Raw genomic sequence first — 23,970 nt, forward strand, 5'->3', positions numbered from 1 at the left:
ACTATCTTGCTCCCATGGTAGTTTTTACCTTCAAGCCAGAGGGCTGCTCATCAAAGGCAGACATGCTCCTTGTTCCTACATTTGGTGAATTCTCTTTTGAAACTCACTACGATGTTTCATTCAGTGGTGCCCCGCAGCAGGAAATCAGTCGGTGGTGGTTGTCTTAAAGGAAATTGCGGGCTGCGTTCAATCGTAATTCATACTGCTAGACTGTCATTTTTAGGAAGAGCGTGTGGGAGAGATGTTACGACCATACATCGCCCTTAACTGCTGGTCATTTTTCATGGCTGATGAGAAGTGCTTACTGCATTAGGTTCCAACAATTCTTAAGAAGGACTGTTCATTTTTGTCCTGTGGCTGAATTCGTGCACATCAGTGACACTTCCTTCCTTGGGGCATGGACGAACATTTTTGTACCTCTGGTTATGCAAAAACATCCTAGGTCTCAAGACAACGTGGGTGGGTATTTAATTGATTCAATTTACATATGATTATGCAAAACAGCTAAGCAACTATTTGTCAAGTTGAGAAGGAAAGACACCTTGAATATCACCTTGTGTTTTCAAATGGCTTCCTCCTGGATACGGAGTAACCAGAAAGAGTGAGGGGAGGGTCGGGGCTCATTAGCCCTCCTCCTGGACGGTTGGCCCCCCACACCCCACGTCTCCATGGAGACAGCTCCAGCTGTGGGGTCACAGACAGATAGGACCTGAGTGTCCAGCATGTCTCTTTTTCGTAATTCTGTGCCTCTTTGAGACAAGAGGTGGTTTTATTTATTTATTTATTTATTTTAAACGTGAGTTATTGTCTTCCGGCCTGGCAGGAAAGCGCCTGGAAAAAGGATTCTGCGTATTAGTTGTGATGAAAAGGAAGCAAGTGCTCAGAGTGTCCAAGGGGCAAAGCACCCCCTGTCCCCTCCCCTCTCCAGTGTAACCTGACAACAGTGATTACTGTAGGTGTTTCAGGCGCCCCTTTGCAAGATGTTTATTTTGAAAACCATTTCAAAGACTTCTTGCTTGATTAAGAACATTCACTGAAAGCCGGAACCACAGGAAATTGTGGAATTGGCCAAATCATTTTAACTTTAGGAAAAGGATAAGGTGGTCAAGTTCATTATGAACTTGATTCAAAAATCGAGGCAACTGCAATGAGCTTGTGATGGCTGGGATCAATACCAGCATGCTGAGGAAGGCAGGTATTGACAGGGAATGACCTCGGCAGGACAAGAACGCCACCAAGGCGCTGTGACTTATCACGGAGACGGGGCTGCTTTAAGAGCGCCTCTGGTTTCTTTATTGCATATCGATTTAGCCAAGGTGATTAAATTCTAATTGCTAAGGACAAATCACAAAAACATTAGCCAGAGCAAAAAAAATCAAGTGAGGGGGTGGAGACCTTTCGATAATTATGCCCATTGGTATTCCTGACAGTTTTCTAAAGATGGTCCAGGATCAAAAAATAATTGGGAGGTTCAGTGAAGGCCATGAATTAGACACTGTTAGAAATACAAATGCAATAATTATACTCTTCTTGCATACCTCACTATCCAAAGTAATGTGTAAAACTCCTATTGATAACATTTAAACTTTAAGTGCTTCCACCTGGAATTAATAATTGGATTTTTAAAGTCCCTTTAATCCTTTCCACAATATCAGACAATATGGAATTCTTCCCCCCCCAACATTTTATTATGAGAAATTTCAAACATATAGAAAAGTTGGAAGAATTATATAGTAAACATCCTTATACCTCCCATTTGCCATCTACAATTAATAGTTTGCTATATTTGCTTTATCACATGCCTAGCTATCCTTATATCCATCCATCTCTCCAACCATCCATCCATCCATCTATCCATCCATCCATCCACTCATCAATCCATCCATCAATCCATCCTATTTCTCTGCATTTCGAAGGATGCTGCAGACATCAGTACAACAAAGAATCTGTGTTTTACACCAGAGCCCAGGTAACTCTTTTTCAAAGCTTGTGTGCAGCTGTGATCACATCTCACCCTCCTGTCACCTTTCATCTAGAAAACCAGGCTCATCTGACCCACATTTCAGGCTTGTTGAAACAAATAAATAAAACAATAATTGCAATGTTCCTACCATAAAGGGGTCCAATAGATGGAGCTCACACAGCTGTGCTTACTAAGCAGGAATGATTGTTTTCTTTGGACCGAATGAAATGAGGCATCTGAGGTTGGCATCGGTTGCATCCAGGTGGATTCATGAGCATGATCCGCAACACCAGTGATGCTAACCCACGCTCAGTTTCCTTCCTTCGACAGGAGTGAAGACCCCCTCACCCTGGGCCACTGGCACGAGCTGCACGTGTCTCGTACAGCAAAGAATGGGATCTTACAAGTGGATAAGCAGAAGGTGGTGGAAGCAATGGCAGAGGTAAGCAGGACACCCGTTGGCGGGAACTGGGTTACTGGTTTCTTCCTGTCCTGGCGAGAAGAGCAGCAGTGTAGTGGTTAAGTACATGGACCCCGGTGCCAGGCTGCCTTGCTTAACACCCAAGCTCCCCACTGGGCAAGTTAACGTTTCTATTCCTCGGCTGTGAATGGGGTAATAATGGGGGAGGTCTCTTACGGTTGTTGCGAGGATTAAGTGAGCTAATACAAGTCTGGCATTTACAATATTGCCTGTCACCCCCACCCCTACCACCAATCCCTGCCTTTGTTCGAGTCAGTGTCTAATGTAGTAGGTCAGGACATGGACTTGGAGGGCAGGCCATCGGTGTGGGGGGTCACACGTCTGACAAGAACACGGCTCTGATGCCAGGCTCCTGGGTTGCAGATCTAGCTCCATTACTTATCAATAGTGTCAACTCAGATAGGTCATTTGACCAAGTTTGTGTTTTCTCATCTATAAAATGGGGATAATGGTGATGATAATAGGGCCTAGTTCACAGAGTTGTGCAAATTAGAATAGCTATATATATAAAACACAACGGTACCCGGCATCCGGTTAACACTACACAGCTTGACTTATTATTAGTTAATTGAGTACTCTCGTGACCTCAGAGCGCAGAATTTCTACTCAAGTTTATAACTTTCATCCATGATTTTATTTCCAAGGTCATGTCCAAAGAAAATAACATTTTTAAGAAGAGATAAGAGAGATTTGTTTTAAATTATAATCTACTAGGATTCTTTACACACAAAAAATTTAGTCCCCCTAAAACAGAGGGGACTTTAGATTTTCTACTATTTTAATTCCCAGCAGTCTTTGTTCTGTACATCTCCAAATTTAAAGAGGACGTTAAAGAATGTGGGTATTCTGATAAGAAAATGGATTGGTAGAAAAAAGAAAAGGAAGAAAAGGAGACTTTTGGTGAGGAAAGAGGTATTGGGTTGAAGAAGAAAAAAGGAAGAACACACATATGTCCAGAGGCCAGCATAAGGGATGGCAGTGGTGGGAGGTCCTGTCAGAACCAAGGACCTCCTCAGGATTAGAAGAATCCCAAACTGGGTTCTGCTTCAAGAGGTGAGCACCCTTCAAACTTAGAAAATGTTCTATACGTTTTTGTGGAAAGAAGGAAGGAAGGAGAGAGGGAAGGAAGGAAAACAGGGAAGGAGTCGGGGAGGGAGAGAGGGAGGAAGGAAGAAAGGGAGGGAGGGAGATGGATTTTAAAGGGAGAACAGGAATCACTTCTGGTATGAGCCAGAAAATTCTAACAGCTGAATTTAGTCCAAGATAGAAGTAGAAATTCACAACTATAGACTTGACTGTATGTTGATTTAATATAAATTCAAAAAAGCATTGTATCTCTGTAGGCCTTAGTTACAAACATTTGTACAAAAGGAACAAAAGTTCAGAATGGGGATATTTGTAGATAGTAGGATTAAGGCCTCTGATTATAAGTAAGGAACTTTTCAGGACATGATATTTACCATTGGAATTCTACAGCGAAGAGACAACACAAAGGTAAAAACCATACCTCAGAATTTCTATTGCTACCATATCAGAGAATGAGAATTAAACCAGTATGGTCGAATCAGTGCCTCCCTATTGGCTTTTGGAACAGACGGAAGCTGGAGTGCAGCTCCCACCTGGAAAGCAATATAGACATGTGGGTAAAGGTGTAGCTATTCTGGGTACATGTGAGGTGGTTTTTTGTTTGTTCGTTTATTTTGAGGTAGCTCTGAGACAGGAGTGGAAGGCCCCATGCTTGATCTCAGTGAGTTGAGCCTTAATCACATCTTCCCCCAGGGGTTTCTGCTCCCCAGCTAGCTGCCCATACCATGTTCAAAGGCATGGCTGACCCTTTTGGTTATAGAGCAATGGTATTAAGAATAGTGGTCTTAGAGCTTAGAGATGGGTGGGGTGTGCAAACACTTCTGGGAGTTAACCCAGGACGTCGGCTCCTAAGTGTCCACACTAAAGCTGAACCGAACTTTGGGTTGCTCAGCTGAGAAATACCAACATCCAGGGTTGAGTCTAAGCCAGACTTAAAGAAGGGATGTGCTTCTGAGGGCTCCAGAAAACCCTAACCAGTGGCTTTGCTCAGATTTTCCATCCACTTCCAGCTAAATAGAAGTGGCAGATCTAGACACGAAGCCTCATTTTGGTGGGGTCTATTCGCTTTTCTCTTGCGGTTCCCCGTGGGTGGGGCAGCTGCGGGCCTGCCTCTGGTCAACAGGAGGTAGGTGGGGGAGGATTCTGATGAGCAACCAAAAGGAAGCAGATCTCACCCCAGGAGGCCGGGTCCCGTTCCCTGGATACAACTATAACTCAAAGGTTTTTCAAAACAGCCTATTTCTCTGAAATCCCTGTGACCCTGCAGCCTTCCTCCTTTCCTCTTATTAGCCGATTTGAACTTTTGGGTAAGAGCTAAGACGTGACCGTGATGGGTGCCTGTGGGTGTGTGGTGAGAGCCGCTGCCTGGGGCAGTATTCCAGGCAGCCACTAGAATTCCTGAAGCCCTTTCGCTTCTTTGATGAGCACCGCGTCCCCCCCAACCCCTGGCCAGTTAAATAAGAACTCTGGAAGCTGCCCAAAGGTTATTGACAGAAGGCGGTGCTGTCTATATTCCAGTCGAGACCTCCCTGCCGTTACCTGGCTGGACCTGGCCGCTGTGAGCATCCCCTGAGATGGTGCACCTTCCTCTCTGCCCTCCCTGTCTCCCCTTCCCTACTCTGACCTGAGCCACATCCATTCTCCTCCCTCTGGCCTGTGATCTGCCTAAAACACAGATAGGACTATTTTCTCTCTGCGTAAAGCTCACTGCTTTTTGGGTACAGGGTAAATTTCTATGCGTGCAGGATCTGGTCCCTCCTTGCCTCTGCCCTATACCTACTATTTCCCCTCAAGCCCTGACTTTGGCCAGTTTCTACAGTTCTGACTCTTCCTCGACCACCTCCCCAACTCTCTGGGTCTAGGGTAGGATATGGGACACCGCCCGCCCATGTGCATCCAGAGTCCCCTGAACAGCCCTTGCTGAGCTAATCCCACCTGCCCGTGTCAGCCTCTGGAGGCCAGGAACCAGGTCTTCCTTATTTCCTGTTGTTTGTGCAGCATTTAGTGCCTGGGACACAGTAATGCCCAATAATATTGGTTAAATTAATGACTAAATGCTGCTACTATCTATATTTCTTTTTACCGTGAGTAAGAGGAAACCTGACTTACGTTACCTAAAGAGTATTCATCACAGAGATCTCAAATTTCAATGTATCTCTAATTGTTAGAACATTTTAACTTTTTGCTTACAGCTCGTATCTGAAGGAGTTTAAACCTTAAATATTACACACAGCTTAATGCCTAGCCCACGCATGAGAGTTTAGGCTGTTGAAATAACCAGTAAGAGGGAAACCTCTGGGGGTTAACATGGGAAGTTTTCTCAGAATTTGGAAAATAGAAGAATTTCTCTACCCTTTGTAGTTGTTAAGAAGGAATGCCTCCCACCCACCACGCCTTCCTTTTCTCTTGGCCGAAAGAGGTTCTGTCTTTACCACCGCCTAATATAACAATAGCTGGGCAGACAGGAATGCTGATTATGCATCCAACTGTGGGCAAAGTGCTAAGTAAGCAGGATCTCAGCCTCCGAGAGAGGCTAGACTGTGCCAACGTCAATCACAAACAGCTCCAAAATAGCAGCAGCTACAATAAGGGCTTATTTCTCACTTACATGTCCATCCGTGGTCAGGTGCAGCTTTTTAAAAAATATATATTTTGTTTATTTATTTGGGGGGTGGGCAGAGGGAAAGAAATCTCAAGCAGACTCCCTCCTGAGTGTGGAGCCCGACGCAGGACTTGATCTCATCACCCTGGGATCATGACCTGAGCCAAAACCAAGAGTCAGATGCTTAACCGACTGAGCCATCCAGGCACCCCTGGTCAGGTGCAGCTTGAATCTGACACCCAGGCTGAGAGTCCACCATGAGCCCCCCTTTCTGGCTCTGAAAGCTTCTGTGCAGAAATGATTCATTTCTCTTCTGCCCGTGTTTTATTGACTGAAGCCAGTTACCTGGCCCCACTCAAGGTCAATAGATTGGAGCTGATCTTCCTGCAGGGAGAGGGGTGCTTCTGGAGAAGTGCTGAATACTGGTGGGCAGTCATGCAGTCTACCACATGCACTATGACACCTCTCTGCAGTAGATATTAGGGTTCCCATTTTGTAGATGGTAAAACAGAGTCTCAGAGAGGTTACTACACTTATAGACATTCAAATGGGGGTAAGTGGCAATGCAAACCAATGTGGAAGTCCCCCCAGCCTTTTGGGGTGGGTCCCCAGGGTACCAGGTCTACCAGTTGGTAGTCTTGACTATCTTTTCTGAAGCTATGCCGTGTTTCGTGTCTACTCTTTTGGCAGGGAGGCTTCACGCAGATTAAGTGCAACACGGACATTTTTATTGGTGGAGTCCCGAATTATGATGATGTGAAGAAGAACTCAGGCATCCTGAAGCCGTTTAGTGGGAGCATCCAGAAGGTACCAGCTTTACTTGTGCATGTTTGTTGTGTGACCTTGTCTACAGACGATGGAATCGAGAACTATGATCGGTATAATCCCATGCCTCCAAAAAAGAAGCTTGGAGAAAGTTTTAAGGTTTTCTTTTTTAAGGCTAGCAACAGAGCTTTCCAACCCTACTTTCTTATGACTTCTACCCCAGGGCCTCTGTCCAGCAGACATTCCATGAATGCAACTCAGTGAAGATGAATCTTTACAGCCAGTCCACCAAAGGATCCGGGCGGTGCTGAGGGAGGGAACAGGCATCAGGTGGCTGCAGATGCTTCTACCAAAGGGAAGGAGGCGAATGGAGTCTCCTAGCAACTCTTGGCTCTGTGCTTCTCTTTGGGGTTACTATGCAGTCGGCTCAAGTCAAGAGCCAACCCCCATCCCCACTTCCACCCCCATTGCCACCCCTGCAAGTTAGCAGTTGTTCATCAATCACGTAACCAAGCTCTTAAGAGCATAGATGAAGAAGTCCTTCCGTAGAAGGTTCAGAAAAAAAATCCTTCAGCTAGTTAAAGATACAGGGCACTGACCGCACTCCTATTTGTCTGTTATTCCTTCTCTTGGGGCTGCCCGTGACCTCTCTGGTTATGATAACATGTTTTGTCTGTAACAGACAGGCAGGCTGACTCACCAAACCAGATTCCCAGGACTGCCAAGCCCTGGGAGAAAAAGGATTTGAAGAAAAGCATATTCGATTCCTGGATATTAGCTTCCTCCTGTTTTCCTTTAGCAACCGATGGTGGGTGGTGGGCCACTGATCCTTTCTAGCCTTGGCATGAAGCATGAGGGAGCGTGAAATGAAGGAGGCCAGTGAAAGGTGGTCCTATCGTGATTTACACATCCGGGCACTCGGAAGGGCCTCATGGGGCTCTGTCCTTCTTCTCTTGTATCCCGGTGTGGGTCCCACAAAAGGGATCCAGGCAATACTTGCTGCCCCTGATGTGTTTCCCTGTGTTGCTGAACAGCGATGTCAGTGACACCTCAGCTCAGCCCATGGTCCCCCATCAGCGGGCTTGGCCTTGTTTAATCGCGTGTTAGAAATTCTCACTTAGAAAGCAAGCTGAGATGCTAAGTGGCCTCACTCTCTCTCCCCTCCCTTGTCAGGCTTTGCCCCTCCCCCCTTCACACAGCACACATAACCCTTTCCTCCTCACCTCCTGGGAAGGCCACCCTCCCCTCCCAGGGGCTGAGTCATTGGCTGTGCCGTGTCCTGTGGTGGACGGTAGCATCTGGGCTTGTCTCAAATACGTATGACTCCGTTTCACACTCTTTCACTTGGAGCATGAAAAGGGGACGAGTATAGAAGGACTCTGGCTACTTTCTCGCAGTTTGTAAGATTCAAAACTGGGGAAAAAAAGTGTCTCCCAACTCTCCCGACACCCTCCAAGGACTAGGCAAGCTTGTGGAACCATGCATTAGTGGCAGGAAAGACCATGGCTAACCTCTTAGAAGCCCCTGCAGGGCAGAGGTCTTTCTGAGAGGTGTTCTGTCCCCAGGTTCTGCAAAGCCTGCGTGACACTGAAACGCCCACACAGCTCAAAATAAACACACTCTCCAAGTCAAGGGCTGAAAACATTGGCTCCATTTACCTGGGGCTGGAAAGCCCAGTAACCTCTCCGTATAATTCATCATTTTTGCTAGAGCCCCACTGCAGGGAAAAGGGGGTGAAGGCAAAGGAGCTCTCTTGCCGGTGAATTTGCATGGCAGTACTAAGAATGTGATCTGAATTTTTTTCTTTTTTTTTCTTTTTTAATGGTGGGGAAGGGGATGTGGAGAGGAAGGGAATTCAAGAGTGTCAGGGAGGGAGGGTAGAGGAGTGGGTGGGACAATCGGGGAGTCCCAGCTGATGGAGCTGTAGACTCCCTGGAGACCACTGGCCAGAAGAACACAGCAATACAGGGAGAAGCTTCTCCCAGCCCCACCGCCACCAGGAGCCATCAGTCCCCCTTTGATTCCTGCCTGTTTTGTATTCTTTCCTCCTTGGTTTTACAGCAGCACCTTTCAACCTTGGTTGCATCTTAGAATCACTTGGAAAGCTTTTTAAAATGACTGCTGACTGGATCCCACCGTCAGAGATGCTGATCCAATTGACCTGCGTGGGACCCCGGCATCAGTACATTTCTTAAAGTTCCCCAGGCGATTCTAACAGGCAGCCAGGTTGAGAACCCTCATTTTGTATTTATTAGGACTTCTTTATGACCTCCTGGAATCTTCCAGAGCCAGGGGATGCTTTCCTCTCTGCAGATTCTCCCAAGGACCACGGGTAGTCACTTCGGTTCCTGCATCGCTTTGACAAGGCGATAAAAACCGGAACTGGACACTCGTTTATGCAAGCTCCCTCAGCACGCGTCGTGCGGGTGCGGGTGCCGAGGGAAGCTTTAGCAGACTGCAAAGATGTGTTCCGAGCGCCTGAACGTCTTGACCCTCTGTCCCCCGCAGATCATCCTGAACGACCGCACCATCCACATGAAGCACGACTTCACGCGGGGCGTGAACGTGGAGAACGCAGCCCACCCCTGCGTGGCGGGGCCCTGCGCGCACGGGGGCAGCTGCCGGCCCAGGAAGGAGGGCTACGAGTGCGACTGCCCCCTGGGCTTCGAGGGGCTGCACTGCCAGAAAGGTAGGCGCTGTGCGGGAGGGGGGTGTCTCCGGGAGCACAGGGGACAGACTCCTCCGGGAGGGGTTGGGAACCCCGGGTCAGCCATGTGCGTTGTTTGGGGCAATGAGTTCAGGAGCGTATTAGATGGCATGTCACATGGTTAATCATTCTATTAAAGAAGAATGATAGTGCCGAAGTACCTCGGTAACAGTGCGGCGTCTTCCCTGAGAATCCCCTGATGGTCTAGCAGCCGAAAGGTTATATCATAGTGTAGGGGGGTTTCCGCGCGACCCCTGCCTCTGAGCCATGCCCAGAGCCTATCCTGATAGGTGGATGCCTGGGCTTTATAGCTGATAACTATGTTGACCCCTACCTGCGAAGGCAATAAGGAGAAATCTGAGAAATCTTGCCCAATACAGAAAAATATAAATTCTACTAAAGTATAAATAACCTTCTGAAAGTGTTATTTTTCATGCTGTTTCCTCTGTGCCTGGGTTTCCTCATCAGTAAAATGCGAATAATGATGCAATAGCGTCTAGCACAGAAGGTGGTAGTGTAGATTAAATGAGGCGATGCATATTCCTGAGGAGAAGGCCTATTAAATACTCAGCCAGTACTCACCATTATTGTTGCTGGCGAGAAAAAGAAAATCCACTACACCTGCTGTGAGCTACTCAGCTTCCAACCCGCCCTTGTCTGAAAGCTAGAGCAGGTCACAGGCCTTGAGTCCCTACCGGATGGAACTTTCCACACCTGCCCTAGGGAGGCAGAGGCCACGGACCTGGTGTCTGGAAGAGGCCTACCAGTATATGGTCATCATGTTGGGCCATTGGCTCTTGTTGTTTCAAGTATCAGTATGGCCTCACCAGCCTGGGAACTAAAAAAAGGCATCAGGCCAAACTAAAAAAAAAAAAGGCATCAGGTCAAAGGAAATAAGGCAGTGAGCCTAAGTGAAGGGATGTGTTCTCTCTCTTTCCCATCTGTTTCCAGGTTCCCGAACTTTATCAGAATTAGGGCTTAGGAGGGCGCCTGGGTGGCTCAGTCGTTAAGCGTCTGCCTCCGGCTCAGGTCATGATCTCAGGGTCCTGGGATCGAGCCCCGCATCAGGCTCCCTGCTCGGCGGGAAGCCTGCTTCTCCCTCTCCCATTCCCCCTGCTTGTGTTCCCTCTCTCGCTGTGTCTCTCTCTGTCAAATAAATAAATAAAATCTTTAAAAAAAAAAAAAAAGAATTAGGGCTTAGGAGAAGATGGTCAGTTACAGGTAGATGCTGCGGTGTATGGAATAGTAGGAGAAGTTGTTTTGCAGCAGTCTTGGGAAGTATGAATGCTAATTTGCTGGTTGGAAGCCTGCGTAGTATTCTGTTTCAATGAATTTTGAAAACTGCATGGCAAATTATAAGAAATATGTTTATTAACATAGCTCACCCTAGTGATGAACCTCTGAAGAAGAGTGATGGATCCATTTCTGAAAGATCCTGATTATAATTCTAACAAGCAAATTGTTGTTTGGCTAATAGCATGTACTTGCAGAGATTTAGTTCAAGAGTAGCCCATTCATTCGGAAAATTGAGTTTGGATTTTACACATTCGTGTTTGAGTTTCCTGGGTCTCCAACTTTACCACAGGCAATTCAGGTTTGCTCCTGCCTCAGATGCTCACCTTAATGGTCAATATATAAAGCCCAAGGCTTAAATGAACGTTTAGCTTTGAGAATTAGAGGAGGAAGGACAGGATAATTTGTGATCTTGTTAACCCTCGTTTTCTGCTGCAGAACATTAGCCGTAACAGATATAAAGTGCTCACATTTATAGCTCCATAACTGTGCGTTCAGGTTCAGTGAGAAGCAAGTCTCAGCAGCTTGAAGAGTCAGAGCTCCAGGGAGGGCCTGGGCCTCCTGGCAAGATCCAAGGGAATGGACAGCGGCGGGGGGATCTGGGGGGCGTTTAGGCCTCTTTTTCTGGAACATGCTAGGCTCAAGCCCAGAGTAAAACCCAGGCCGACTATCAGCTCCCCTCGTGTTGTATCAGTATTTCCTTATGCTTTGAAATAAAGATAGTGCTTCTGCCCAAAGGGCAGTTGTTACCCCTCTAGGAAGGCTTCTGTATGGGGGGCGTGGCCCGTAGCAAGTCATTTCTTCTCCTGTTTATGGCTTGACAGCATTAATGGGAGACTGGGCACAAGTTAGGGCCATTAAGGACAATTTTTTCCAGGCCCCAACGGGCACGCGGTGGCATGCACTTGTCACACGGACTGCTGTAATATCGGGGTGAGCATCTAGTCCCGAGTGAGGTTTGGAAAGAGAAGGGAGAGAGGTGGGCAGCTATACTATTCCACAGAAACACAGAAGAACATTCTAAAACTTTGGTTAGATTCTTGGTGGGAGAGACCAAGAATGTTCAGAAGCCATCCTTGGTTGTCAGGATGAATCCTGACAGGTAGACAGGAGACAGTCTTGTCTCATCCAGCAAGGTGATGCGTAGCTTCCTATATTTAAAAGTTTGGCTTTTTTTTTCTCCCTGATAACCAGATCATCTTTCAAAAGCAAGAACCTACCCTTAGTATCCCCTCCGGAAGCTAAAGCGGTCCTTTTACATTGAGCAGCCCACACTGCTGAAGTCACCAGCTCCAGGCCTCATTCAATCCATACCACCTTCTCCACCAGCAATTTAGCTTTGGGGGTCCCTGGTGAGTCTGGCTTTCTCTAACCTGGTCAGGGAGTTTGTGGCACGCAGGTGATTTCCACTAGGGCCCTCGTTGGGAGATTGGCACCTCTTCTCGCCTCTTGGTGGCACAGGAGGGTTGGAACCAGAAACTCTGGCCTATCCTGGAATGGTCTAGACACCCAGACCATCACAGTGGTTTAAGGACCTCCCCCTTTGTCCCTGCAAGGCTGAGCCCAGACAGAAGTGGGCCTCGAGCTCCCACTGAGCTCCTCACTGCTCCCGGGGCACTGTGGACTCCCAATTGCACTAGCAGCTACGGAAAACCGAACCTCTCCGCCCCAGCCTGGGGAACCCACCAGGCCAGGAGAAGCCAGTTCTCCTACTTCTAACTGCAGATGCCTACGGAAATCATAAGGCCTGACTTCGGTGGTCCCCTGACCTCCCGTTTAGGGGCTCTCACTCTTAGGTGCCTTCTGCTACCTTAAATCTAGGCGCCCTATGGAGCACCCCAATACTGAGACCCCCTTCTCATCTCCCCAGAGGGGTGTTACCAGGGCCTCCCTCCTCGGAAAAGGTACGCCCCATCCTTAGAGATTTCTTTTCTCTTTCGCTCTACTCTCATCCAAATTTACCCATCTTGCATCCGGTCCCTCAGAGTTCTTGTATCTAAGTAAGTTACTAGTAAGTTAAAGCAGAATTTCACGAAGCTCATGTACCAAATTAGGTTCTAAGAAATATTAATGGCTGTTTTGAGCACACATGCAAAGACAGACAACATACGTTCACAGACACAAAATGGGTGTGGGGGTCTGTGGTCAGGTAAGCTTGGGTAATCCTGAGTAACCCCAGTTTAAACAGCTCTCTCTTCTGGGGGACTTCTTGGCGCCTTGGCTATGATCTGAGTGTCCCAAGACGAGGAGAGAGGATGCAGCTGTCTCCCAGGGCTTCTCCCAGCCAATAGCACGCAGGCCATTTGGGAAAGAACTCTGAGCCCTGGTCCTCCCTTCCCTTCCCTGCATTACTGACAAGTTTGGACTCGGAGCGTGCAGGACCCGTCAGGCCGCTAGATGGGGGTGTTTCTCTGTGGAGGAGAGCTGCTCCGCGCTCAAAACCGACAGCGAGCTGGCCTTGGGCACACGGTTCTCAGTCCTGCAGAATCCGGTCTTGCCTCATCATTGACACCTTGCACACCTTCCACAAACACAACATTTTGAACATTTTCTATAGTATTTAGTCAATTCACAGCACCTTGGGAGGTCTGATTTAGATGATGTTACTTTTTCTGGTCCCAGTGTGTGAAAAAACAGCTTCGGTAAACGTAGGCCATAATTTAAGAAAACTCAGTATATAAAAACACAAATGAATACAGCATATTCCTTATGCAGACTACAGGGACTGTTTCTTCCTTAGCATGTTGTATCATTCAACAATGGAACAATGTGGGTGTGTTCAGCCTGGATGTTGATCTTGAGAGAGTTGAAGGCTGGTCCTGGAAAGGTATTTGGTGGTTGTTACTCCAGCTACCGAGGCAGCATCATGGAACCAAGAATTCTGGACCAAGTAGAACTGTCCAGCAAGGGAGGGTGCTACCCTGTGGATGAAGGAGCTGCTTGGGCCCGGTGGCCATCCATCAGGATGCTGTTGGGAAAGTCAGGTTACAGCCCCCCCGCCCAGGTCCTTCCTTCTCTGGGGTCCTGTGACTCTAAGAACGAGCCAGCGCTCCATCAGCTCCTTATAGTCTGTTGGGAATTTCAAGTCCCTCAGGTGGAAAATTTGCTTTCCCTGGCTTGGAGGCTGCTATTCATTGGGGTATTTTTTTGTGTTGGCAGATTGGCACAGTCCTTTAGGTATAAAGGTGAAGACGTGACAAAAACACTTTTTGATTAGTGCCTTTGCCGCAGAAGAAAAGATGATGTAGAAAAAATTGGGTTAGGATAAAATATCATCATGTTTACAATATTTAAATAAACTACAAAGGGCCGGAAAGGGCTAGATGGTCACTTCCAGCTCTAATGTTCTAGTACAGAATTCATATTTATCCATAGATACTGCCTGCAGTGAGTATATTTTCACCATTTTATATTCAGTCGGGTCCTTTCTGGAGCCTTCCCCCGCCCTTTGTTAATCGCAGAATGAGCAGGGCTCTGGAATCTTGCAGAGGGCCAGTGGGGTGGGAATTGGGGGGATATTTTTCCACTACAGAGAGAAAAGAGGCAGCTGGCTGGCTTATCATTCCTCTTTCACGCATAGCCTAGAGGCAAGAAAAGTAATAATCATTGACAAGGTAAGTAACTGTTCAGCAAAGAACTGTTTCTCCAGGTTTAGAATAAATGGGGATTGTTAGTTCAAGGTCAGGGGAGCCTCAGAAGTGTCAGACAAGGGACACATCCCTTCTCTGTCCGCCCCCCCCCCCCCACTATGCAGTGGAGACTTAGGGAGGGGAGTTGGTGCTAAGTGTGCTGAGAGAGATTCCAGCCATCCCTGTGGGGTTCCTATTCCCATTCCCCTGAGAGGACCGGCTGGGCCCTCTCAGGGCTTTATGGGGGAAACAAGGCTGGTTTCCGGTGACCTGTGGAATTCCGACTTCCCCTCTTCTGTTCCATGCTGGCGGCTGGCAGAGTGCGAGAACCACTGCCTCAATAGTAAGTACAGGACGTTCCAGGTGACACTGCGAAAGCGCTCTGGGCTCCTGCCAGGGAGGGCACCCCGTGCAGGCCAAGCGCTTGCGGAGGGGACCGGGGTAGGTGGTGGGGGACTCGGCCACTCTACCGGGGAGGAGGCGGGAATCCTCCCTCTAGAGCCACCAGCCCTGAGATGGCGCTCGCCTCCCAGCTGGAGCTCGGGAAGCGCCTGAGCCGGCTTGGCAGGCAGCTGGGCCCGGCTCACACAGACCCCGCAGAGGCTCTCTGTGTGCCCCGCTGACGTGTGACAAGCACATCCTACCATTTCAAGGAGTCCAGGGGAACAGGCCCACACCCATGGCCAGTAACAGCAGGGCCTGCGCCTCTCACCCTGGGGGTGAGCCAAACCCAGTGGGGGAGCCTTGGCTATGTTTAGCTCTGGGAACCGCTCCTCTGACAGCTTGGATATCCTCTCCTTTTCCCTCCTGGGCACTCCTATCCTGAAGTTAGGGGCCTGCATCCCACCTACAAGCCCCCTTTTCCCTCTTCTTCTCTCCCCCTCTCATTTCGACTTCTACTCCTCTGGCTCCTTCCCTCCCTGCCTTGCTTCCCCACCCCCGCTCCTTCCCCCACCCGAAGGCTGCCCAGGCACCTGGCTCTCCCTTCCTTACTTGGCAGCTTCTTTTCTCCTTTCCCCTCTCTCTCCTTCCTCCCATTCATTCTTCTCCTCAGCTCCTGCTATTTTGCATCTCACTCTTTTTACCTCTCTCTACTTCCCTTCCTTTTCCTCCCCTCTTCCTCTTACCCTCTTTAACCAGAAGGGAGAGAGGCTGGTGGGGTGGCCAGAATTGGAAGCTACAGTCACCCTCCCCTACCTGATCTGCGGGGAGGGAACCTGCCAAGACCCCCAGCGGATGCCTGAAACCACAGAGAGTATGGAGTCCTGTATATTCCATGTTTCTTCCTGGACGTGCTTACCTACGATCAGTCTAAATTGGGCACAGTAAGAGATTAACAACAATAACTGATGATAAAATAGAACACTTGTAACAACATATGGAATCTAAGTTATGTCACTGGGGTCTCTCTCTCAAAATATCTTATTGGACTGTCCTCACCCTTCTGGTGACGTTGTGAGATGGAATGCCTGTTCGGTGGGATGAAGTGTGGGCAGTGACGCAAGCACGGTGACCTAGCATTGGGTATCTCTTGACTTTCTGACGATAGGAGGATCATCTGCCTCTGGACCACGGCCGACCACAAGTAACTGAAAGCATGGCTAGCAAGCCCACGAATAAGTGGGGGCTGCTGCACTAGCTAGAGCCTTTCTTGGTTCCAGTAGGCCCCCCTGAGCTGGCAGCCCCCTGATCAGAGCTGAGATGTGTCAGCACTAAAGCAATTTCTTCAGAGTTACCTCCGAAATTATTAAAGTTCCATTTCTCTTTCTTTGCTTTTATTTCCTTCCTTCTTCCCTCCCTCCCTCCCTCCTTCCTTTCCTCCTTACCTCCTTCCTTCCTTTTTTTAATTTTGTTTTTTATGAAAACATTGTGGGAACCTGCTGTGGGTAACCTGCCAACAGAGGAAGTTATCCTTGGGACTCAATGTCACTGGGTTTGGGGGTTTGCTGTTACCTCTCTCTCTCCTTCCCTCTCTCTCTCTTTCTCTTTTCATAATTAGAAGTTAAGTTTAAACTCTCCTACTGTTCATAGTATCAAATAATTATACATTTTCTCCCCTGGGTGTAGAGTCAGCTCAGTGTCTTCCTTGCTTCAACCACATATTTTTGTGAAACTCTAACTGGTTTTATAAGCTGATTTATTCTCTCTCGTTTTGCACATTTCTTTGAAAATGAGATTCATTCTATCTTAATTTCCTTCAACATCACTTCTATGTCTTTCTAAAGAGGAGAAAGATGTTGCTGTGTGAAAAGGGTGATTCCTTAGGAAAACAAGGGGATGAGACATTAGGAAGAAGGAAATACACTTCTAAGATACTGGAAAGTCAAATGTGGGCTGAGGGCCAGAATTAAGGAGAGCCCTTCTGGTTTATGGTCTTATGCTCTCTTTGCTGTGTGATCTTGGGCAAATCGTTGATGATTCCTGTGCATTGTCTTCCTCTTCTGTAAAATGGGAATAACCAGCCCTCCTCCATACTCCCTGCTACACCATGAGAATATGGTGAAGATCCTGTAAAACATGACGCTGGAAGGTGATTTGTAAAAAAAAAACGAGCCAAAGCCTTATCCCGCCTACTTCACCAATCTCTTGAGGTCATGGCTGAAGAAGTAGGAGTCCTGGGGCAGATTGGCTTCAGATCATGAAATCCTGGTGGGCTTTGTTTGGGGATTGTTTTCTCTGCCTCCCTTGGAGAATATCTAGGGTTATCCCCAGCTGTTCCCCACATGGCCCACGACCTGCTCTTTGGCTTCCAAGAATAATTGGGCACAGTTCAAGTTTCAACATACTGCAAAGACTTCTCAGTAGTGCTGAGGCCAATAGCAGTGACAGCCAGCCCCAGGGAGGCGACCACAGGGAGACACCAACCCCAGGCCATGACAGGCAGCTCCAAACCTGGCCAAGTGTGTGTGCAGACAAGAGGAAGGGGCTGACAAGTTGTTAAATGTCCCATTTCCAGGAACTGGCTTCCTTTGTATTTTCCTGCCCTGGGGTTGAGGGCGGGGGTCAAGAGAGCCGAATACCATGTAACCTCCATTTTCTGTTCTATCTCAGCCATCACAGAAGCCATCGAGATTCCGCAGTTTATGGGCCGCAGTTATCTGATCTACGACAACCCAGATATCCTCAAGAGGTAATAAATTACAGTGGGCACCTTCCCTATCTCTGTGGGGGTCGATTCCTCAAAGTCTTTCCCAGGACTTTTCCTTATCTTACTTGCCAGAAGATAATTCTCAAAGAAGGCCATTGAGACATGGCCTTTTGGTGGGGGGGGGGGGGGGGAACCACAAAATAGACATAGAAACTAGAGCAAAACAAACAGACAAAAATACTCAACTTGAAAAGTGCTGCCTTTCAGACAACCCTGTTACAAACAACCCAAACCATTTCTGGTCAGAGGGCCTGGAGAGACGAGCATGCCCAGCCCTGGGATTTCCAATATCGGGGCTTTGAGAAGCAGTGAGAACTTGACACACCCCAAGCCGGGGTTCTAAGTGTGATTGCCCAGGCCGGGCAGTTAGCTCCACACTGTCCTGTGGCCACAGTGTGCAGCCCTGCCTGGAGCCAGCAGCGGAAGTGCCCCCGTGGCCACCAGACAGTCTTGGAGTCCACGTGCTACCTTGTGTCTTCCTCAGCAAAGCTCCACGGTCCTCTTCAGGCTCTGGCCAGTTCGGTGAGGGGCTTCTCAGCTCTCCTCATGTGGATACAAGAGCCTGGTCCAAGGAGATACCCAAGTCCTAGCCATGGCTTTTCATGCTGGTGGCAGAAGCTCCAGCCCTGCTCTGGAGTCCAAGCTCCTGGTTCGGAATTGTATGCTCACAAGGGAAAGACTGGTCCTAGGCAGAGTCCTCACCCTAGCCAAGCTCATATGGGGTGCTTTCAGTTTGCCCTTCTCTCTTTCTTTTTCCTCCTCTAGTTCTTTGTAGTTTACAGGGTGCCATCCCCCACCCTGCCACCAGCACCATCATTCTAGAATTTTCCTTCCTCTTCAGGTTGACTACATCTTAACAGACTAAGGCAAAGCTTTAAGCTAAGGGCACCCAGTTCTTAGGGTAGATGAGTTTGGGAGCTTTTCAAGGGACAAAAGTGGTTGAGAGAAATCCTGGGGCATTGGATGTACCTGGTAACTCTGAACGCACACCAGACGGGCATCACTTCATTTCTTTAATCTCATGTTGTATTTATCTAGGTTGTCTTGGCATGGGGCCCAGAGAGAGCTTCTTCCTTCTTTAGCCCTTTCTCCCCTAAGATGCAAGGGCATTCAGTTCCCAGAAAACAAGGCCTTGTGAAAGGGGCCCAAGTCTTCAGCCCCCTGGGGCTTAGTACAAGGCACCAGGTGGTTTGGGGGAGTAGAGGGGTTTGGTGAGAATAGGAGGTGCAGGGCCCCACACCAAAACCATTGTGTACATGTGGGTACATGCACGTACATATGCATGTGCGTGAAGCTGCCAGTAAAAGTCAGGATCAGGGTCTGTTTCCGTTGGATGCCTTTGACTGCAAGTAACAGGAAACTCCGCTCAAATGTCTTCAACGTGAAGGGCATTTAGTAGGTCATGTAACAAGCAGTGCAGACTTAGACTGGTTCCTGGACTGATTAATTCAGAGATTCAACTCTATCGTCAAAGACCTAAGTCTCTTCCATCTTTCTGCCTTGTTATCCTCAGGATATTCTCCAGGGGCACTCCCTCCATGGTTATAAGACAGCTGTCCATAAGACACTCGTAAAATGGCTATACATCAGGGCAATATCCAGTGGAAGTAAAAATTTTTTTCATGCAACTCTTTTTTAAAAGAAAAGAATCTTTCCTAGAATCCTTCTGATAAATTTTCTTTATGTCATCGAACAATATGGTCACGTGCCCACCCCTAAACCAATCACTGCAAGAGAAATGGAACCGTTATGATTGGCTTACACTAATCAATGTATCCAAAGCAAGTGAGGGAAGGAAGGAACCCGGAGTAAAAGATGGAAAAAAGCAGGTCTCTAGGGAGTGGGCCAGGGCTGGATTCTCTGCACCAGGCCTGGTGGCAAAGTCACCATTATGGACCCTGCTTCTCCCTGCTTCACTCTGAGGCCCTGCATGGGGAAGGTAAACTTGATCTCTTCCTGTCTAGGTCAGGCTCTGGGAAGCCTAGACAAGATTCCCCTCCACTGTTCGCTATAGATAGTCCCCTTGTTATGACGGTTTGACTTAATGATTTTTCAGCTTTACAATGGTGCCAAAGGAATGTGCATTCCATAGAAACCATACTTTGAATTTTGAACTGTGATCTTCTCCCAGGCTAGTGATGTGTGATAGGATCCTCTCTGACGGGGCTGGGCAGTGGCCGCTGCTCCCACGCAGCCACACCATCACGAGCATGAACAACCGATGTGCTTACAACCATTCTGTTCCCGTACAACTGTTCTGGTTTTCACTTTCCGTATGGTGTTCAGTAAGTTACCTGAGACAGTCAGCACTTTACTAGAAAATAGGCTTTGTTTTAGATGATTCTGCTCTAGTGTAGGCTAATGGAAGTGTTCCGAGCACCACATTTAAGGTAGGCTGGGCTAAGCTGCGAAGTTCAGTAGGTGAGGTTTATTAAATGCATTTTTGACTTAGGATATTTTCAGTTTATGATGGGTTTATCCTAGTGGAAGCCCACAGTAAGTTGAGGAGGGTCTGTACTGAATATACTCCACAGCTCCTGAGCAAGTAGGCGAGACAGAGAGGGATGGTACAAGGGATAGGGAAATAGAAAAGGAGACTTTCCCAATAGTGCCATATTAGGAGCAATACTGAATTATGTTTACTCTTGTCTCACTTCTTATTTAAAGACCTCATGCTTGCCCTTCTCCTTATATCAGATGAAACCCTGGTCACCTTAGTGAGACTACATTTCTGAACTAGTCTATTCCCAGGAATTGGTAAGAACCCGTAAGCCTGTGATCCTATCCCCAGCCATGGCTGTAGGGGCAGGAACTGACCCGTCTGAGCACCCCTCCGTTCCTCTCAGCTTCCTGCTCCTCTCCACCCTGCCTCCACCCCAGCAGCCTCAAGACCATGATCCCATTGAGCCACCTTCCTTGTCTGACTGACACTCTGCCCCCTGTCCGGTCACCCCTCCTCTGCCCTCAAGGACAGTCACTGCCAGAGCGAGACATCCGTAGCCGTGATCATAGCCCAGAGAGCTGCCAACTTGAACCTCTTGGCAATTATGAAGCTCACTTTCTGTTGGGGCATGGGGAACACTATTCCAAGGCCCCCTGAGGGTGGGACAGAAAGGAGGGAAGACTGAGGTGTATATTGAGGGTACAGCCTCGATGCTGGCATTGGCCAGAGTCTGGCTAATCTGTGACTCATCAAGTGCCCTCTCGTGGAATTTCACCACATGTGGGGAGGGGAACGCTGCTGCAAAATGAGCAATCCGGAATTTTAGGCCCATCATGTAGCTTGTGGTGGTGATGCCATTTTTCATTTCCTGGTAGTACGTGTCAGAAATGGCAGACTACCCTTACACCTGGCTCCTCGGGGCTGGCAGACAAAACTGGGACTATTCAGAATGGACATTGGTGGACACTGGTTGATCTGTTGCAGTTATTTGTGTATTTTCCCCAGGGTATCAGGATCAAGATCAAATGCATTCATGAGGTTTAAGACAACTGCCAAAGACGGTCTGTTGATGTGGAGGGGAGACAGCCCCATGAGACCCAACAGTGACTTCATTTCCTTGGGCCTTCGAGATGGAGCCCTGGTGTTCAGGTAACCGCTCTCCAGTTGTCTTCAGCATCACCTTGTGATTTTTCTCAGACAGTGCCGATCATGCCAAACAGAGTGATGCCAAAATAAGCCAGCACCCAGTCTGCTGGAATGGACTGTTGCCTGAAGGACCAGGGTTATTTGAGGCTCCTGGTGTTTCTTTCCAGCATCCGCCTTCCAGAGCATCAGTTGGCAAATTTTAGCCTGAGGGCCAAATCCAGCCCATCACCCATTTTTGTAAATGAAGTTTTGTTGGAATTCTGCCCTACTCATTCACTTATATATGATCTGATTACTTTCATGCTACGGTGTCACACTTGAGTAGTTTCAATAGGGACTCTATGGCAAAGCCTAAATTATTTATCATCTAGCCCTTTACAGAACATTTTTTGACCCCTGTTCTAGAATGTTGCTGCCATATGCTCCCCACTTGCAAATTAGGATGTAGTAGAAAGAGGACTTTGATAGTGCTGAGCATGGATATGAGTACTCAGCTCAAACTAGCTCAGACAGATGAGACCAACTAAAGTCGAGAGACCTGCCTGTAAATTCTGACTCTGCTCCCTATTAGCTGCGCAGCCTTGGGAAGGAGATCGCCTGCCTTCCAGTCTCCCCCTGCAAAGCCAGATTCACGCGTCAGTAATCAACCCAACATTTGGATTTTTGCAAATGCTTCTTGGGTGATACTGATAAGGCAGTCCTGGAAGTTCTTACCTCTTTTGAGTCACTTGAGACTGTTCTCAGATTTGTCACATGGATAGCTGTGAAGTAGCTAAAGGATGACCTAGACCACTTCTCCCCAGCACAGCGGGTGGGAGCTGGGTTTGCCCAGGGCCGGCACTGGCTTGTGTGACATGCGGAAGCTTCAGTAGAGACTGTGATGGTACATCCTCATTTGAGGTTAGAAATACTTGTCCAGACCCATGATTCTCAAAACATCGTCTCTGGACCAGTAGCATCAGTTGTCATGGGAAACTTGTTAGAAATGCAAATTCTCAGGCCCCACCCTTGGCCTCCTGAGCCAGAATAACTCTAGGGGTGGGACCCAGCAGTCTGTTTTAGCTGTTTCTCCAGGTGATTCTGTGTCCGCTAAGGTTTGAAACCCCTGCCTGGTCTCTGGATGGTCTATCTGCTCTATGGGGGGAGGAATTTCTCTGGCTTTTCCTGCTTTAATTCCCCCTCTGGTGACTAGCACAAAGTCACTAAGTGATATGGACTCGGTTGGACTCAAAACAAAGATGATTGACCTGTGGAGAAGATGAAGATTTAATTCTGGGGCTTCTGTGGATCGTGCACGGGGATTACTGACAGCCCGAGTAGAATAATGTTAAGTCCTTTCAGTTTGAATAAAAGGCATTTTGAGAGGAAATGTCACTTGTCCAACATCACACTTCCTCCTAAACAGCAGAGCGTGCTGAGGGATGCCATCCTGTGATCGTCGGGGACTTGGGAGAGAGTGTGTGGTTGATGGCTCCAGGCTGGCCGGTGGGAGCACCATCTCAGCTCCCTTTCCCCCCTTGGCCCTGAGGTCAAACACAGAGCTCTTCACACCCCAGTTTCAGGCTGGCTGCCGCGAAGCCATTTTCTTGTGGTTTTCCTGTGGTTAACCTCACCAAGGCCTCAAGTACTTGATTGTGCCCAGAAAAGGGAACTGAAACAGTAGCTCAGCCGTGGGTGGGAGGCCCAGCTTCCCCCCTAAACCGCTGGCCCCGGACAGGGGAAGTGTGCTCAGGGCTGCCCCGCAGCTCCCCCCCCGGCTCTGGCCAGCCCCCATTTCCCCACCCCCAGGACACCCTTCTGACGGCCCCCCTGCATCCCTGCATTTTTCTTCTATTGCCAGTTCTCCCTCGGATTCTGAAAATGGGCCCGATGTGTTTCTTTTAGCCTGGAGTGGTGGCTATGTTCTGCGTGAAGGATGCCCCACTTGGCCCCCCACAGAGGTGGACGTCTGCGCCCGCCCGTCCCTGGGCCTGGAGCTGCAACGTCGCTGCCTCGGCCTCCCTTCCTTCCTCTGGGCAGTCACTTCGCACATCCATTCACCCAGCACAGATATAGGAAGCGCCGCGGGAGGCTGGGCATGGAAAGGAATTAGAGTGCAGGCCAGTGGTTTGAAAATGTCATTGTACAGAGTCAGCGGGGTGCGGGGAGCTGGTCTCAGAGGTGGATTCCTGGGACCACCACCCAGAGATTCTGATGGCCCAGGGCCTTGTGGGGGCCAGAATCCGATTGGAAACGATCAGGAACTGCGCCCTAAGAAGCAGGGTCTGAAATGGTCAACCGCCTGGGCTTCAGAGTCAGACATGTGGCCACGTGACCTTGGGCAAGTTACCCTGCCTCTGTAGAAGCGAGAAGCAAACAGTCATGAGGACTGAAGACTGAATGCGTTAATTCATGTGAAGGGCTTAGTGCAGGGTCTGGCCTATCTAGCTGTTAGTGGTACTGATTATTAAAATTGTTATCTTGGAGCAAATGTTTTCTGGGTTTCTATGTACAAGATTAAGTAGAAGAAAGGGAATCAAAGTGTTTGGCTAAGAGTATAGTTTTTGGTAGTTTTGTTTCATTATGTTTTATGATTGTGTATGGGGCATAAAGCCCAGTGAACAGGTTTGTGAAAACCACCTGACTGACAGGCTTTCCCACTCTTTCCATGTGACCTTGATAACATTTTCATGCAACAGAGAAAAGGAAGAGATCTGACATTAGTAAA

General features: G+C 48.3%; 1 protein-coding gene across 7 annotated transcripts in view; it reads left to right on the forward strand.

The window, feature by feature from the left end:
• The window catches only part of EGFLAM (EGF like, fibronectin type III and laminin G domains), a 175,177-nt gene that overhangs the window by 142,674 nt on the left and 8,533 nt on the right, over positions 1 to 23,970 (forward strand). Inside the window, exons 16-21 of one of the 7 annotated variants that reach the window (XM_036111083.2) lie at positions 2,294 to 2,405; positions 6,823 to 6,939; positions 9,406 to 9,586; positions 14,846 to 14,869; positions 17,578 to 17,656; positions 21,123 to 21,266. In XM_036111083.2, the coding sequence (XP_035966976.1) occupies positions 2,294 to 2,405; positions 6,823 to 6,939; positions 9,406 to 9,586; positions 14,846 to 14,869; positions 17,578 to 17,656; positions 21,123 to 21,266 (657 nt within the window). The other 6 variants (XM_078066657.1, XM_036111084.2, XM_078066658.1 and 3 more) reach the window with 6 other exon arrangements.

The sequence above is a fragment of the Halichoerus grypus genome, chromosome 2 (genome assembly GCF_964656455.1).
Source record: "Halichoerus grypus chromosome 2, mHalGry1.hap1.1, whole genome shotgun sequence".
NCBI lineage: Eukaryota > Metazoa > Chordata > Mammalia > Carnivora > Phocidae > Halichoerus > Halichoerus grypus.